Here is a 16728-nt window from a genome sequence, read left to right on the forward strand (position 1 = left end):
GCAAATGTCTTTATATATATTGCTGGGTTTTATGACAATTGACTTATCAATGAATTCCAGCAAATGGAGCTGCCGCAGAGCGTGCCCGCCATAAGCCACCTGTTCAGCAGTTTCTCGGCTTTCCTGGAGGTCATGTATGATCCATATCTGACGTGGCGCAGCTTTGTGCGAGGCCAGTCAGCTGACTACAGTCGTCTTTCCTATAAACCCCACTCGGTTCATGTGGAAATTGTCCCTTTTATTTATGGTAAGATAAGAAGGTTAAAGAGGCAGTGATGGAGTGAAACTAACTGCTGATGAATCAGATCCCAACTTAAGTTTAACTGACCCATCACTGCCCTATAACTGTTTGGCCTACTAACAATTTCGCTTTGCCTTGCAGATTGCTTTCAGGAGGAGAAGCTCATTCGATATGCGGAAATTGGCGAAAGCCTGCTGAACATCCTAGGCGCTGTGATTTGCGGCTCGCAGGTAGCGCCAGAAAGCGTCTCCAGTCCCTTCCTGTGTAGTCCTTTCTCTCTTAAAAACCGTTTAATTATTAACCTCACTTCCTGACAGCTTACCTTTCTGCTCACTGCTTTCGCTATTAATGTACGTTAGAGCTCTATCATTTTGTTTCCTTGTCCTATTTCGTTTCATTTCGTGTATCGTTGGTGTGGCTGGATCTCCTCCAGCTGCAGCTGAAAGTGCTGAAGTCTCTAAACTCGACCTCGACCCTGACAAATAGAAATACTAACGCTCTAACCACTTCTTCACTTGCCCCCTGCTCGGGTGATGGGCTGCTAGACTGTGATAACTTGGTGAGTGGTGGAACCATCTGTTGTCCCGATCATTGTTGTCCCCTAACCGTTGCTCATGCATGCCATTGCTTGTCTGTCCCATGTCCTGCGTTGAACTCAACCCTTATAATGGTGATTTTGGTCTGATCAGCGCAATGGTATGAAGGCCATTTGCCCCGCCACGGTGTCCATTACCATGAGTATCCTGCGTCAATGGGAGAGTGCCAATAATCTGCGCCGCGTAGCCCTGCAATGCTATGCGCTGATGGTCATTGTGCTGCAGAAATCTAGTCCGGAAGAAGTGAGTAGCCAGCCATTTCGATTCCACAGTAAACTAATCACATCTTCTTCGAACAGCGCCAAATAGACCTAGTTACGTTAGTTCAACTGTATTGTGATGCTCTCCAAGAGCTCCTGGCCACAAAACACTTTGATAGCGGGGATGCCAATTTCGATATAACCAGCGATGCTGACCAGGATGTGGCTATCGACATGGCTGCACTCTCCTCCACCGTGGCGGCTGTTAAATTATTTGTCATAGGCGATGCAGGCGTTAGTGAAGCCGTTTTCGATTCCAATCTACTGGAACTGCTCACCAACCTGCCAAAGCTTATAAAAGTAAGTTTTCTTATATTTTACAAATTCAGTACTAACTATTGTTATACTTTATAGCCCTGGCATATTTCCCACTCGAGTTCCCTGTGCAGCACCATGGAAGCTTTGGCCATTTTGGCGCGCTACTCCCCTCAATCCGCGTCCCAATTACGGCAGGGTGAGCGCATCGAGAGGCTCTTTACCAGCCTGCAGGAATATGGCAGTCCAACAGTGGAACTCCTAAACACTTGTTTCATGCTTGGCTACGATGAAAGTGAGCACCTTTTGCTGCTACCCGAAGTTATGCTCCGATTGCTCAATTGGGTGCCAACGCTCCAAGAGCGCGAACAACTGCATGTGACCAGTCTTGTGCTCAAGGGCTGTACCGACAACTACAGAACGTAAGAAAATTAGCTTCGATTGATATAAACAACGGATACATCAGCCTTTTGAATATTTAACAGAAAAACTGTGGCATGTGGCAGTCATATTATCAAGGCAGTGTGTGGTTGCCTCCTGACGGCGGAATCTCTGGCCGAGAACTGTGTTCAGAATCTCATTAGGTTGATAGAGGAATTAAGCAAGCTCAGTATTGTACCTGCGGAGCTCAAGTGCATATTTTCACTGTTGCGGCAGGGCACGAAGTTTCCGCAATTCAAGCAGCTCCAGCAGGTGAAATTCTATCCTCTTGTGATCTCGTATTCTTATTAATACTTAATTTTCTTGCAGACTCTTGTTGTAATTGCTTTGCAGAGCCTGAGAGGCAGCAATTCCTGCGCCGAGTTCTTATCCATTGAGCAGTCGACGGATGGTATTCTTGTACCCGATATTCGAAACTGGACTATCTCCGGTTCATATGGCTTCATCTTTCACATCCTGGTCCGATTCAATCAGCTGAAGGAGCAGTCAAACAATCGGCGAATGCTGCTTACACTACAGACAGCAAGTGCCAGTGGTTTCGAGGTCTTTGTGCAGCCAAACGGAAACGTTGTGGTTGCTGCACTGACTCGGCGGGAATACCTCACTTCCTCTACTGCGACCAAGACACTTATGGATGGCCAGTGGCATTACCTTACAGTGGCCATAACGCCCCCAAAACGACCATTTTCGTATAGTCAGATTAACATCTATGTGGATTTTGTTCAGAAACTGAGTGCCACCCTGAAGGTTCAGGCAGTTAATGAACCATTCACTGTCTGCTCTATCGGTGCAGTGGTGGCTCCTCCACAGCCAGGTGAAGTAGCCAAGACTGGGAATATGCCAAGGTCTTCATCCCAGGAGAGCGGATCCAGTGGCTACAAGGGAATGCTCCCCAGCTTACTTGAACGTACCCTATCTGCAAATGTAAGAATCAAGATTTTGATTTAATATTCCATTTCTCACCTAGTTTATCCTCTTAGGTGTCAAACTACTTCACCTTACCGATGCGCACACAGACGGCATTTGATCCTAATGTGAAGAATTTTCCTATCGGAATGCAGGATACGGTGTTTGGAGAGCAAACTTGTCTTAATGGACACCTGGGCGGTGTGCTACTGGCGGATCCAACCACCAGTTTGAAAACAATTTTCGACGCGGGCGCCAATTTCAGTTCCATTTTCTCACAGGACAATGACCTTTTGGAACTCAACTCTCGCTTTGTGTTCTGTTACGCTCCGGGAGCAATATGGCATGGAACCTGCCAGGACCTAATACCAGGCGGAAAGTATCCGGGCAGGATTAATGCTCAGCACTGCAAGATCGTTAAGATCCAGGAGACAATCAATAGTATCGGAGGTATCGGTGCAATATTACCCATGCTGCATAGGCTAATCACATTGGATCAGACGACAGACATCTCCATTGGCAGTGTGAGCGAGGAGTCCTTGTCCTGTGCACCGACGCCGTCGGCTGAAGAGTTCACAGACTGGGAGATGCTATCCTCGAACTCATACACCGAATGGAAAATGCTGCAACATCCGCTGGCCAGTTTTCTGTGCCTCCTGCGCTACCTCACACATGAGCATGAAACAAACCAAGAACAACTACTAAGTAGTGAATGTCTGGCCATTGTGGGCACGATGCTCCAACGCTGTCCGCCGTCTTTGTTCGATGTTAATGCCCTGATGGCCACCCACCTGCTAATGGAGTCGCTGCAAGGACATAAGGCGGAAGCAGGTGGACAGCTGTTGGACGCTTTGTATGCTCACATTGTCTTCGACTTTGCTATTTGGTCGCGTCTGCAGTTTCAAATAACCCTGGGCCACGCCCAATACCTGAGTGCCATGATTAAGAATGACAGAAAGTTCTTCCGAAAGCGGTATGGCGTCCAGTTTGTGCTGGACGTGGTGCGTCAATACTATTCCACACCGGACAGCATCAGCGATGATGATGCGAAAACCATTCGAGCAACGCTGTTCGGGATCATCAAGTTTTATCTACAAAAAGAAGTTAACATAAAAGAGGTCAATGCAATGATTACTTTTCTGGCTTCTGTACGGCAGGATGTTGTACTAGTGGAGTTCCTGGAAATGATGACTTTCTATGTGCGCGGCAAGAACTGCAAGGATCAGATGGTTCTTCTTCTGCACGAGCCTCAGTCTGCCAATCTTATATACAACTTTTTCGTGGACAAGAGCTACAGTAATGAGATTCAGGAGGCTGCAATAAGGGTAAAATTACATATTTCATTCATCTGGATAAGTGCCTAACATACTTCTATTTCATCTGCAGTTTATAAGCGGACTATTGGCCACATCGCGTGTGCATCAGAAGTATAAACAAGTGCTTCGATTGTACGATCAGGCTACTGAGCAGAGCATGTTCCCAGGATTTTTCTCTTTTATTACACCGTTGTCCTTGAGCTCTACTATCCTGTTTCATTTGGTTGACGAAATGCTGGGACTGCAGCCAGACTATGCAGGTCTCATATTTCTGGTCTATCATGTAAGCAGCTGTGATCTGCCCGTAAAACTGGAGATCGCCAAACGCCTGCTTCAAACCACCTTCGTCAAGCAGCAATCCACAGTAGCGATGGCGAAGCAAACGGGCTGGCAGGAGTCCATTGCCCGTCTGCTCATCCGCAAACCGATAACCAGTTCTCCGCCAGACGAGGAGAAGCGTCGCAGCTTTGGTATTAACCTCGACGTGCTGTTGGAAGATAACTCAAACTTCCTAGCGCAGGCCGATCTCATTACGTTTTCGGAGCAGGAGATAGGCCTCGCACAATTGCAGCAGCAGCAACAAGAGGAGCTGAGCGACAGTGGCCTCATACTTAATGAAATCCAGGCTAGTGTTACAGAGGCAGCCACAGTTATCGAGAGTGAAATTAAAGGTAAGTTGTCCCCTAAATCCAGTGTGAAATATTTTAATGTATTTTAATTGCAGAATTGGCTGAATCTGTTTCTGGAGCTGTGGTTGAAAATGCTAACAGCCTGTTTTCGGTCATTCGACAAACCACTCATGATCTGCAGGACACTTTTGAGTCCCTGGCGCTAGGCACCTCGACGGACACTGCTGATGGTTCACAGACGCCTTCGATTCAGCGCGAAGAATCCTTAAGCTCCGACACATCCTCGCAGTCGCCACATGGTCCTCCCAAGAAAAGTGACTCCTTAGAGGTAAATGACCCTTAAGTGAATCGAAAATGTTCCTCCTTATTTATAATTTTTCCTACAGAGCACCTCCGCCTTTGACTTTGTGGCCGATGGCGATGTGGGCACCGAGGAACAGTTGGTTTATCTAGTCTCAAACACTCTATTCAACATTTTCTGGCGCGGTATCCCCAACGATCATCCGCAGTGCTGGCAAGAGCGTGGCCAAGTGCTGGGCTGCATTAATTTGCTGGCTCTGAACAACGAGTTGATTACTTCGCATCTCTCGCTGCGCCTACGCATCTTGGAGATGGCCGTACAGGCCTCACTTTTCGATCTATCCGAGCACGGCAGTCAAACGCTGGTCAACCAGGAGAATGCATCACACATCCTGCGCATGGTTTATGAATTGGTGGTTCTAGGCTCCAACGAAGATGAGTCTAAGAAGTGTTCTACAAAACTTTTGGATGGTGTGCTAGCATTGCTCGACGCCCTGATGATCTTCCAACAGGGCTCCTCCGACGATTGGTCCGATATGATTCGGCTATGCTTGGGTCTTCTGCTCAAGTGTTCGCATCACCCGAATCCCGGTATCGTTGCCATGGCAACGGCCAAACTGCATGCTATTCTCCAAAGTCGTTCTACGGAAGATCCCGCGGAGCTGTCGTATCTCCTATATAGCATCAACAGGGCTCTGGATAATGCCATTGAAGGTGGGTTCCTAGAATATATTATTAATTTTCCAATGCTAATCGTTTTCTATTTGCTTCTTTAGTTGGCAATCCGGAAGAGTACTCATTCTTGATGCCTGTGATGAAAGCTCTGCTGGAGAAATGTCGCGTAGCCTTCAATTTGGATTCAACTCTCCCTGATCTGCCTTCAACTTCCTCTGGTCCCGTTTTCTTCAATGATTTCCAAATGTACAGCACCAGCAAAAAGTGGAGGAACTTTATTGAACGCATGGTAAGTAACGTACAACAATATGGTATCAGTTTTATTTGGAACTCGATCTATTTATTATTTAAATATATTCAACATTATTAGCCTAAATCTAGGGACAGAACGTATTAACATATTTTAAACAACTAAGCACTATTTAAAAAGTCTTTATGCTATGCCTCCTTTTGATTTCGTTGAGAATTCAGAATAGTTTATGATTTTTTGGCAAGTTCTGACGCAGCCCATGGAGATTTCTCTCCATCTCCCGATCGCTGAGGGGACTCTTGAACAGCGTCGTGTCGAAGACGCCCTTAGTGGTCCGCTTAGATGTGGGTGGACCCCTACCATCGGCGGGCTGTAGGGCCAGTGGTGACACCGGGCCGTGGGTTCTGACGTAACTAGGTCTTGTAGGTCTCGAGCCACGTCCTCCGGTTGTGAGTGAAAACTGTTGCCTGGTCGGTGGTGCAATGGTTCCATCGTAATAGCTTTGCGAGTGGGATTGATCGATTTGAACGCTGGTGTTGGTGCGATCGGGTGAACTGGGATTCACGGGTTGCTGCTTTGTGCGATACCGAGATGAGCCACGATGTCTATTGCGATCAGTAGTGGGAGTTTTCGGAGTACTTGTTACAATGGTTGGTATGAATGCCGTACGGGTCGTACTACTCCTGCCCCTCATTGGAGTCCAAGGAGCCGGAGTCGTCGACGTCGTGGTTGTGGGCGTAACAAAGTTGTAGAAGCTCTGCTTCCTCTCCACATAGTGTGAGCTATTTGCATCCGTATCTGCATTTTCGTGTGACTCCCCCAAGTGGCTATCCGCATCATAGGCCTGCTGCAGCTCTGGAACATCAAGCGTATGCTTTGCGGGGACAACTCCAGGAGTGGGCTTTCGCTTCCTCTTACGCCGCTTGGAACTACCAGCCGCATGGGCATCTGAAGTTATCTCATTCAGATCGGGAGAGGATGCCAATATTGGTGGATATGACTCCTGTTCATCGCGATTGGAGGCTTCGAAAGGAACGGGATCGTAGATGGGCACTTCGTAGCTGGATTTGGGAAAATCGAAACTAGGAAACTTGTGGTGTGGATTCAAGGGCAACTCCTGCGACGGTGGTGCGTAATCGTCCTGCGGATATGTATTGATGGAATGGGAATCGGAGGAAACATAGTTTGATGGTGGATGCTGCGGTGCCTGATCGTACGTGGATGTTGGAGGATGTTCGTAGGAGCTTGGGTGCTCCTGCGGAGGTTGATCATAACTGGAGGAGGGATGTTGGGGAGGTTGATCGTAACTGGAGGAGGGATGCTGTGGAGGTTGCTCGTAACTTGAAGATGGATGTTTAGGAGGTTGATCATAACTGGATGAGGGATGTTGAGCAGGCGGATCATAACTAGAAGAAGGGTGTTGGGGAGGCTGACTATAGCTGGGAGGAGGATGCTGTGGAGGCTGGTCATAACTCGATGATGGATGCTGTGGTGGCTGGTCATAACTCGAAGAAGGATGTTGGGGTGGTGCGTAACTATTAGTTGGAGCATGCTGGGGAGGTGGCTTCACATAATTATTTGACGGTGGCTCCGCAAACCCATCATGAGATGATGGGGGATGGGATGGAACATAGCTCTGGTGGTGATTGGACTGATAGGAAGTGCTGATCTCAAACGCGGGCGGTGAATAGGCGATCTCAAAATTAGGATTATTGATGGAACCATGTTTAGGCGGATACTTGGGTGGTTCCGCAAAGTTCTGATGGTAGCCCACATTGGGAATCTTCTGCTCATATATGGAATAGGAGTCAGGAGCTGGCAGATCCTGATGCGGGTAGCTGGGCACTGGAGCCGGAGCGTCGGGTACTCCATAGTGGGTAGCCGGCGGATGAGCCGGAGCGGGAGGTGGCTCATAGTGCGAAGCAAAAGAGTGATCCGGCTGGAAGCTCTGTTGCACAGGAGGCAATCCGTACTTTTGGTGAGGAACATGCTCATGTGTGGTCACTAAGCCAAAGTCCAGGCTCGGGAATTTGTGCGCTCCATAGAGATCCGGTTCTGTATCGTGATTGTAGAAGTCCAGATCCATGGACTGCGCTTCGTAGCTGGAAGTGGGTATCTTAAAGTCCGCACCATCGAACTTCAGGTGCTGAAAGTCATCGAGGGAGAAGCTGGGCTCCTCGATATGGGTATGGGTAGGGAAAGATGGTTTCGAGTAGCGAATGTGGGGCGGTGGTGGTCCGTACTTAATCTTCGGATGACCCTTCCTCCGCCGGCGCAGCTTGGAGCGCTTGATCACGGCGTAGGGTGGCTGACGGCGATATCGGATCAGTTTCTCCGCCGTGGGCACCAGCTCTGCTTTTGACTCAGTCTTAGGCGTCGCCTCAACACTTGTGGCATTGGATTCGCTGAGGGCATGGGGCAGACAGAGGGCCAACTACGGGGAAAGGGGATATATAAAGAGGAAAAGGGTGAGTGGGTTAATCTTCCGCAAAAAAGGTCATCAGACAAATAAACTTTCTCCCTACAAACTTAAATGCTGTCATCTCAGTGTGGTTTTGTCTTATGTGGCTAACCTTTGACTTTCCATGCAAGACTCACTAGCTCTCGGCGGTGGCTTCCGCCTCAGCGCGCCTCTCTGGCTCCCAGTTTCCCTAGCTGTTTACACGTAACATGGTTACCATCACCTCCACCAGTGGCAATGGAGTCACGAGTCTTGCTCGCCAGGCTCCTCGTAATTGTTGCATCGATGCGGGGACCTTGCCGGCTGGCTGCTCTCACGCAATCCAACCACTATTGAGGAGTGCAGGGAGAAGATGGAACTGGGCAGCCGAAGGAGCCAAGCATTGAACCTGATCATCGCCAGGTTCAGGTGTGCGAGTCCGTGTGCAGTTGCATTTCTGGCTTTTGTTTTTGGCCACGACTGGTTGCCACTGGGTGAACCAAAACTTGAAAGTGGCAATAATAGGTATCCTAATAACATAAGCTAAACATAAATATGAATTTGGTTATCATTACATAAAAGCCTTGTGACTCAGCTACTATTATCCTTTTAATAATCTTTAGGTTTCTGTTGCGTCAACTTTAAAACTGGTTGAACTTCAAAACTGGCTGATATTTTAACAGAAGGATAATCATTCTGAATGAGCAATCACATTTATGGGCTCCTTTAGTTTAATTCAATGACCAGTTTTTCTCTATCTAATATCACTAACAGCGCACATGAGATGGCAGCATAATTAATTCACATATTATTTAATCGCTTACAAAACAGGCCGAAAGCCAAAACAAATTGCACATTTTGAGCGTTAGACAAAGCGCGAACTAAACTCTACGCAGTAGTTTTGAAAAACAAATTCCAAAATCGACGCGAACATCAACACAACTTTCGACTCCGACTCCGAATCCGAATCCAACCAAATCCAAGTTGGCGCTGCTGGAGTTTTGAAGATCGACTCTGACTCTGACTCTGATTTTCCACGCGGCTCCCGGTCGGTCACGACTCGTCGGACTTTCTTTCGGCAACTGAGCTGAGCGCCAAGAAAGTGGTCTGGTTTTGTGGCTCGAAGAGGCGCAGCTGGAACCAGTCGAATGACAAAGCGGCGTCGCTGCCGATGCACCCACCTGGCGGAGATTTTACCAGAAACATTTTGCCCTGCTCTTTTATTTTCAATTTATTTTATTAGTATTTAACTCCGTGTGTGTGCCCAGTGCCTTGGAACGATCGCTAAAGGCACCCTACTAGATGGTGATGGATTATGCAAAGAATACCCGCGGAGGTGCCTCCACCACCAGCGTCATGCGGATGCCTCCTCGATACGCCTGGTAACTGGAAGAGATCGGCGTTAAATAAACCCCAAATAAACAGCCATCGAGGAGCGCGTCTAACTGGTTTGCACAACTGCAATCGAGTGCTTCCTGTGCCCGCGGCTATCTGCACATTGAACTTGAACCTGACCGGACGTGACTTGTGGACTTGGACATGCCGACTGATCTCCACCAGAGCGCCTGGCCAACAGTTGGATCTGGAATACGCACGAATAGTGCTCCCGAATCGAATGAAAGCGAAAACAAATTCAAGCTGCCATAATCGTCAATCTTGATCTCCAACTCACACTGTGGAGACTGAAAGAAAATATCTCAATTGCGATGGATTTCATCTAATTGATCAATTAAATAAATCCTTATATATACTGGTGTTTTCAATAAGATCCTGGATACGGATCTAGATTCATCTAGGTCGTTATTATATGATGTTTTAACTAGCTATCAATCTTAATCAATCTTAGCATTGAATTTTAGGATGTTTAGCTTTAGATGTTGTAGGTGATTTTTTTCCGTGTACTAATCTGGAATTTCTCACACTTTCAGGTGAAGCCTCTGTACGATCGCTACCAGCGCGACATAGAGCTACATCTGTGGGAGCCCATCAACCGATTCTGGGCGGAGTGCTACGAGGCATGCAAGGCTGCCTCCAAGCAGAGAGCCACCAACCAGGCGGAGAACAGGCGCCTCTTCCAGCAGAAGATCTACATGCCGTGGAAGGTGCGCCAGGTGGAGGAGATGCAGCGACTGCAGGCGGCTGCACTGCAGCACAAGACCATCGACAGCCACATACGGAAGCGTTGGAAGACCGCCAAGCGTTTCTTGTACGGCCCACGCGGACCATGGTACACCGGGTGAGTACTTCTCTTATTACATAGAAAGAAAAGGTGCTTAGTTCCATAATTGGATTCTTAGGTTACACATATATGTTCTAAGGATGTAATATCCTCCTCTAATACCAGTTTTAGGTATCACCCACTCTGATATTTAGTTTACACATTCCCAAGTTTTTTTTTTTTGTACATTTAATGTCAGTGATTTTTCTCTGTGTAAACGTCACTGAGCCCGCCCCGATTCCTTTATGAAATGACGAAAAATTCAGCATTTTAATTGCCCGTCTCGCATTCGAGGCGACAATTGTAATCGAGCGTGCCAGCGTGCACGGTTATAATAAATACTCGTATTACATGTGTGCGTGATCACTTAATCACCTGGAGGCACCACTCGAACCACTCGAAGACTCAAATATGGCCAGAAGCCGCCGCGCTCTGTGTTAATTTCTCTTTCAAATGCAAACAAATCCCTCTCAATCATTAAAGTCTGCAGCGGAGTCATGATGTTCATCAACACACTCGGCTGGTGGCAACCACAATACGTTTAGTAGTCCCACTGACACAATGGGTGAAATTCGTCAAACACAATGCCACAAATTGGTGATAATCCGATGGCTATTTGTGGTTGGGCTTTTGGCTGAAAATCTCATTAAAATCGTATTCACTGATCTGAGATTAGTGGCGAGATTTAGAGATTATCATATGGTATGGGTTTAGACTTATTCGTTATTAATAAAAACTTTATTATGATGCAAATATTTTACAGTTTTTTATGCTTATATTTTGTTTACATGCTCACGTAAGGCACTTTTAAGTTTCTTAACTATTATTGTATTTAGACAGTTGTCCTGGCAGAGATCAGGATAGAGAGCGGGACAGATCGGGACTGAGATCGGGACAGAGATCGGACAGAAGTATCCGCAATACTTTCTAACATTTTCCCGATATTTTGGTAGCCCCTCGAGCATTTGGGTCCCATTGTAGCACCGTCTGCTTGGAGCTGCAGCTCGCCCATTGTCTTACGCTTTCGCCCATGTCTTTTGAAGCTACCCCCCTCCACTTGCCCGCCCATGCCGTGTCGCGATTAACATTTCAATTTAATTTTATTAAATCATCAAAAGCGTTTAATGTCGATTGCAACAAAGGCCCGTCGCATTATGCAAGTGCAAATGTAACGAAAACTCATTATGCGATCCATACATTTTTACAAAAATAAAAACAAATATGCGCATAATCGAAGGCGCCCATGCAGATGTGCCGACGAGGTGGGGTCCACTCCGCACCATTCCGATGGAGGTCAGTTCGCGGACGGATCAAATTATCCGGATCCAAAGCCAATGATCGAGGCGCGGCCAGTTCCAGTTGCAGTTCAAGTTCTCCATTGTGCCCGGTGGCCAGTTGCCAATTACTCGATCGGATCGATTGGCCATCGGATGGCGACGGACTGTTCTCCAATTGAGCCCATAAATTTCATTTAGACCACTTTGCATTGACGCTCGAATTACGCAGTTTTCTGTGGTGCGTGGCCCGAACCTTGAGCGATTAGCCTATCCACCATCAACTGCACTGCATCGGTAGCCCGGTGGGTGACCCACGCAGGTGGGGCTTGTTCTGTTCTAAGGTCGAACCACTCACGGGCAGCGAGCGACACACAAATGCACTACATGTCCCAAAATTCAAATGGAATTCATGTGTGGCCAGTGCCAAAGTCTAAGCCGCCACTGAATAATGGCACTTCGGTTCTAATAACAGCGATTATCATTCAATGATTTAGAATTAAACGCAATCTCGGTGATTTTTATTAAGCGTAAACATTTCACAAGCAAGCTATTGCCCATTAGCTAAATAATATTATTAACAAACAACTCTTTAGTTGTTGAGGAAACATATTCGTTTTTTACCATATGACCGATTTATTTGAAAATCATATATCCACAAAATATGTAACATAAGATATTTTCAATTTATTTAGCTGAAAATATATTTATTTTCTTGTAATCCTAATGATGTTCATATATTTGTAGTGGGCGGGGCACGCCAGGAATTTTCATTTTCATTTTTTTTTTTTTTACGAAGTTAATTTTGTGTTCACCATAGCATATCGTCGCGATCGAACACTCAACGAGTGCAGACGTGCCTGCGGGCCGCGAGTTATCTGTGTTGTTCACATAGAGCCCGCATTTTAGCAATTTAACACAGCAGCACCCACGTGCAGTGGTTGGTACCGACCAGCTGTACCCAGACACCGTCCCCCCCCTCCCCCCCCCACGATCCATCCCCCCTCATCATGGATTGGCAGGCCACCCCCTGCGCCCACAAGCCAGGGAAATCAACCCCCTGCAAGAAGGCCCGCAGAGTAAGGGAATCCAGCCCGAGCAGCGACTCCAGCACCTCGCATTCGGAGCCTGGCAAGCGCAAACCTGTGAGCAAACCCACGCCCAACATCAGCGCAGCCTATCGTCGAAGGTTGGCAAACAGATTTGCCATTCTCTCGAACGAAGAGGACGGCAATGACGACGACGAACAAGGCATCCAAGACGGAGAACCTGGACCTGCTGCCACCAAAACCCAGGGCAAACCCAAGACTACTCTCAGGACTTTCAAGCCACCACCAATCTTCATACCGGATGTGACCAATATCAAGGCTCTCACTAATAGCATTGCTGGAGTACTTGGCAATGATGTGGAGTTCACACTGAAAATGGCAAGCAACAACAACGTTCGCGTGATGACCCCGGACAAGGAAAGCTTCTCCGCCCTGAAGGACTTCTTGGCCAAGTCCAATAAAAGGTTTCAAACCTTCCAGCCCCGAGACGAACGTGCCTATAGAGTAGTCATCAAAGGTCTTCACTACTCAACGGACCCAGAGGAAATTCGGGATGGGCTAAACCGTCACGGACACAAGGTCAGAGACCTCTACAACCCCACCCAAAGAAGTACCAAAAAGCCACTTAACATATTTTTCGCCAATCTCGAGCCGGCCAAGAACAACAAGGAGGCCTATAAAGTTACGCGACTTTGCAGATCAGTGGTGACAATCGAGCCACCGATAAAGTTTAATGACGTGCCGCAATGCTATCGCTGTCAGGCATTTGGACATACCCAACGGTACTGCCACCTAGAACACAGGTGTGTCAAGTGCGGAGACAGCCACCCAACCGTTGAGTGTAAAAATAATAATAAGCCGGCCCATTGCTTGCACTGCGAAGGACCGCATGCAGCCTCATATAAAGGTTGTCCCGCATATAAGAAGGCCAAAAGCATGCTCGCTCCAAAGCTGGCTTCAGCCCCACGCGCCCATTACACTGTGAGCAGCAGCAAGGTTACTCCTAACGTTAGTTTTGCCAACGCTGTCAAGCAGGCAACTGATGAGACACATGCCATCCCTCATACTCAGGCCAATTTTGACAACCTGATGGAAACAATAATGGGCAGAATGGAAGCCATGTTTGAAAAAATGATGGAGAAGGCGATGAGTCAAACGAATCAGATGATGGAGAAGGTAATGAGTCAAATGAATCAGATGATGGCAACCGTCTGTAAGTCCCTATGCAATCAGCACTAGACATAACCATCTGGAACGCAAACGGCCTGATCAACAACAGGCCAGAGGTCGAGCTTTATTGCAAGACCAACCAAGCAGATATTCTCCTCATATCCGAAACCCATTTTTCAGACAGGTCCTACTTCACCTTAAGGGGGTATGACCTCGTGTCAGCCATCCACCCTAATGGTTCAGCACGCGGCGGCGCCGCCATCCTTATTCGCAGCAGCATCAAATTCGACACCCAACCACCAATTCAAGAGGATTGGGTGCAATGCGCCCGAATATCGGTAAGCACCACCCACGGAGACATTACCTTAGCTGCTGCCTACTGCCCACCCAGATTTAGAGCCACGGACGATTGCTTCTCTTCGCTTTTGGACAGCCTCGGCCCCAAATTCGTCATAGGAGGTGACTTTAACGCCAAGCACACTTGGTGGGGTTCCAGAGTATGCAATCCAAAAGGACGCGCGCTATGCAGGCAGGTTCTCTCCCGCAACCTCAATTGCCACGGAACTGGGACGCCAACATACTGGCCCACTGACCCTGCAAAAACTCCAGACATCTTGGACTTTGCGATCTCTGGCGGCCTGGACCCGGCAAGAATCCAGACCAGGGAGGTGGAAGACCTTCTCTCGGACCATAGTGCCATTGCCGTTTCGGTCTACGCCTCAGCCATGTTGAGATCCGCGGGTAAAAAGTTAATCTTCAAAACGTCCGACATCAGCAAATACCACCACTGGCTGAACAACTCGACAGTCACTAATCCACCATTGGATACCCCTGAACTTATAGATGCGGCCGTTGTGAACCTCACCTCGCAAATTCAGGAGGCAGCAACTTATGCTGCTCCAAGGTTCTCTAACCAAACGAGGGACAGAAGTAGAGACGTCCACTTTTGGAATCCTCGGGTTAATGAGCTCAAGTCAGAGAAAAGGCGTCTCCGACGGGTTTGGTTCCTCTCCAGGAACCCTAGAGACAAAACAGCTCTCAACAGAGCCACCAAGGAGCTGAAGGAAACTCTGGTCAGGCTAAGGAAGGAGGCCCTCGACAGCTTTGTTGGTAATCTCGCGCCGGGTGATCCCCACCACAACCTGTGGAATGTTACCAAGCGCATCAAGAGGCCACTGAAGAGGATCCCGCCCATCAGAAGACAAGACAACTCATGGTGCAGAACTGAGACCGAAAGAGCCAACGCATTCGCCGAGCACTTGGAGGAAGTCTTCACACCAGCCAATCGATGTTCCCCAAATGAAGCAGCCGAAACAGCCAGGCTCCTGTCAGAACCTCTCTTTGACTCCGAGTCGATACCCCAGGCCACGGAAGAGGAAATCAGCAATTTAATAGCGGCAATGGGTAACCACAAGGCTCCAGGCGATGATGCCATCAATGCCATTGCTTTAAAGCTCCTCCCCCCTATTAGCAAGTCACTAATCACGACCATAATAAATAAGTGCTTGCAATTGGGGCACTTCCCTTCATCATGGAAACGCGCCGAAGTAGTTATGATCCTGAAGCCTGGTAAACACGAAGCCAATCCCGCCTCCTACCGCCCGATCAGCCTACTACCAGTACTCTCCAAGATACTCGAAAGAGTATTTTTGACCAGAGTATTGCCGGTGATTGAGGAGGCTGGTCTGATCCCTGATCACCAGTTTGGCTTTAGGCGCCGCCACGGGACACCAGAGCAAGGCCACCGAGTAGCGCAATATATCCTGGACGCCTTTGAGAATAAGAAATACTGCCTAGCAGTAATGCTGGACATTAAGCAAGCCTTTGATCGTGTTTGGCACCCCGGTCTCCTCCTAAAGCTCAAAAACGGCCTGCCCCAGCCATATTTCAAGTTCTTAAAATCGTTCCTGGAGGGCAGAAGATTCGCCGTCAGGTGTGGAGAAACGCGCTCAGACGTCAAAGAAGCCCGTGCAGGAGTTCCCCAAGGAAGCGTTCTCGGTCCGCTCCTCTACAACGCGTATACGGCTGACCTGCCGGTGATACCGAGCCAGTACATTATGGCAGCCACTTACGCCGATGATACTGCGTTCCTAACAACAGCAGATACCCCAGCAGAGGCCTCCCAGACTATGCAGGAGCAACTAGATCTACTGAACACGTGGCACACGAGATGGAATATATCGGTAAACAGCGACAAGTCAACCGCTACCACCTTCGCAACTAGACGCGGCACTTGCCCACCAGTTAGTTTCAACGGGTTCCCAATCCCAGAGGTAGCCAATCCAAATTATCTTGGCTTTACACTGGACAGGAGACTTACATGGAGACCACACCTGCTAAAGAAGCGGAAACAGGCGGAGAACCGAGTCCGTGAATTCTACTGGCTGATGGGCAGACAATCTAAGCTACCGACTTCCACTAAGCTCCTTATCTACAAAGCGATCATAAGGCCAATCTGGACGTATGGCATTCAACTGTGGGGCACTGCATCGAAAAGTAACATCAACATTATCCAGACATTCGAAAACAAAACGCTCCGCACAGTCACAAACGCTCACCCTTTCCACGATAATGCCACTATACACGAGGTCCTCAGCTTCCCCTGGGTGAAGGATGAGATTAAGAAAAGCAGCAGGCAGTACATGCAGAGGCTTCAAGACCACCCAAACAACCTGGCACAAGACCTGATGGACACCAGTCAACGCACC

The 16728-nt window shown here is 48.1% G+C and overlaps 2 protein-coding genes across 5 annotated transcripts in view; one reads left to right on the forward strand and one right to left on the reverse strand.

Moving 5' to 3' along the window:
• Positions 1 to 16728, forward strand: part of LOC6610737 (neurobeachin-like protein 1) — a 34129-nt gene that overhangs the window by 956 nt on the left and 16445 nt on the right. The window contains exons 3-17 of one of the 4 annotated variants that reach the window (XM_032719423.1): positions 61 to 247; positions 383 to 471; positions 675 to 800; positions 931 to 1080; positions 1137 to 1397; positions 1452 to 1774; positions 1838 to 2045; positions 2103 to 2717; positions 2774 to 4024; positions 4086 to 4686; positions 4740 to 4972; positions 5031 to 5658; positions 5721 to 5908; positions 10238 to 10545; positions 12549 to 12642. In XM_032719423.1, the coding sequence (XP_032575314.1) occupies positions 61 to 247; positions 383 to 471; positions 675 to 800; positions 931 to 1080; positions 1137 to 1397; positions 1452 to 1774; positions 1838 to 2045; positions 2103 to 2717; positions 2774 to 4024; positions 4086 to 4686; positions 4740 to 4972; positions 5031 to 5658; positions 5721 to 5908; positions 10238 to 10545; positions 12549 to 12621 (5241 nt within the window). In that variant the 3' untranslated portion in view covers positions 12622 to 12642. Of the gene's footprint in view, positions 1 to 60; positions 248 to 382; positions 472 to 674; positions 801 to 930; positions 1081 to 1136; positions 1398 to 1451; positions 1775 to 1837; positions 2046 to 2102; positions 2718 to 2773; positions 4025 to 4085; positions 4687 to 4739; positions 4973 to 5030; positions 5659 to 5720; positions 5909 to 10237; positions 10546 to 12548; positions 12643 to 16728 lie in introns of those variants that run through there. The other 3 variants (XM_032719420.1, XM_032719421.1, XM_032719422.1) reach the window with 3 other exon arrangements.
• LOC6610738 (extensin) lies at positions 5934 to 9464 on the reverse strand. Its single transcript, XM_002035268.2, has 2 exons — positions 9134 to 9464; positions 5934 to 8303 (listed from the first exon to the last, which is right to left on the reverse strand). The coding sequence occupies exons 1-2, from the start codon at positions 9164 to 9166 to the stop codon at positions 6087 to 6089; spliced, it is 2250 nt and encodes a 749-aa protein (XP_002035304.1). The 5' UTR covers positions 9167 to 9464; the 3' UTR covers positions 5934 to 6086.

The sequence above is a fragment of the Drosophila sechellia genome, chromosome 3L, assembly GCF_004382195.2.
Source record: "Drosophila sechellia strain sech25 chromosome 3L, ASM438219v1, whole genome shotgun sequence".
In the NCBI taxonomy this organism is placed as follows: Eukaryota; Metazoa; Arthropoda; class Insecta; order Diptera; family Drosophilidae; genus Drosophila; species Drosophila sechellia.

Bases quoted from the DNA above. Each gene is read 5' to 3' on its own strand.
- LOC6610738 (XM_002035268.2), bottom strand. From the start codon at position 9,166: ATGTGCAATTTGTTTTGGCTTTCGGCCTGTTTT. The intron at 8,304-9,133 runs GTAAGCGATTAA...CTTTCCCCGTAG, and splicing joins TTTGGCTTTCGGCCTGTTTT to TTGGCCCTCTGTCTGCCCCA.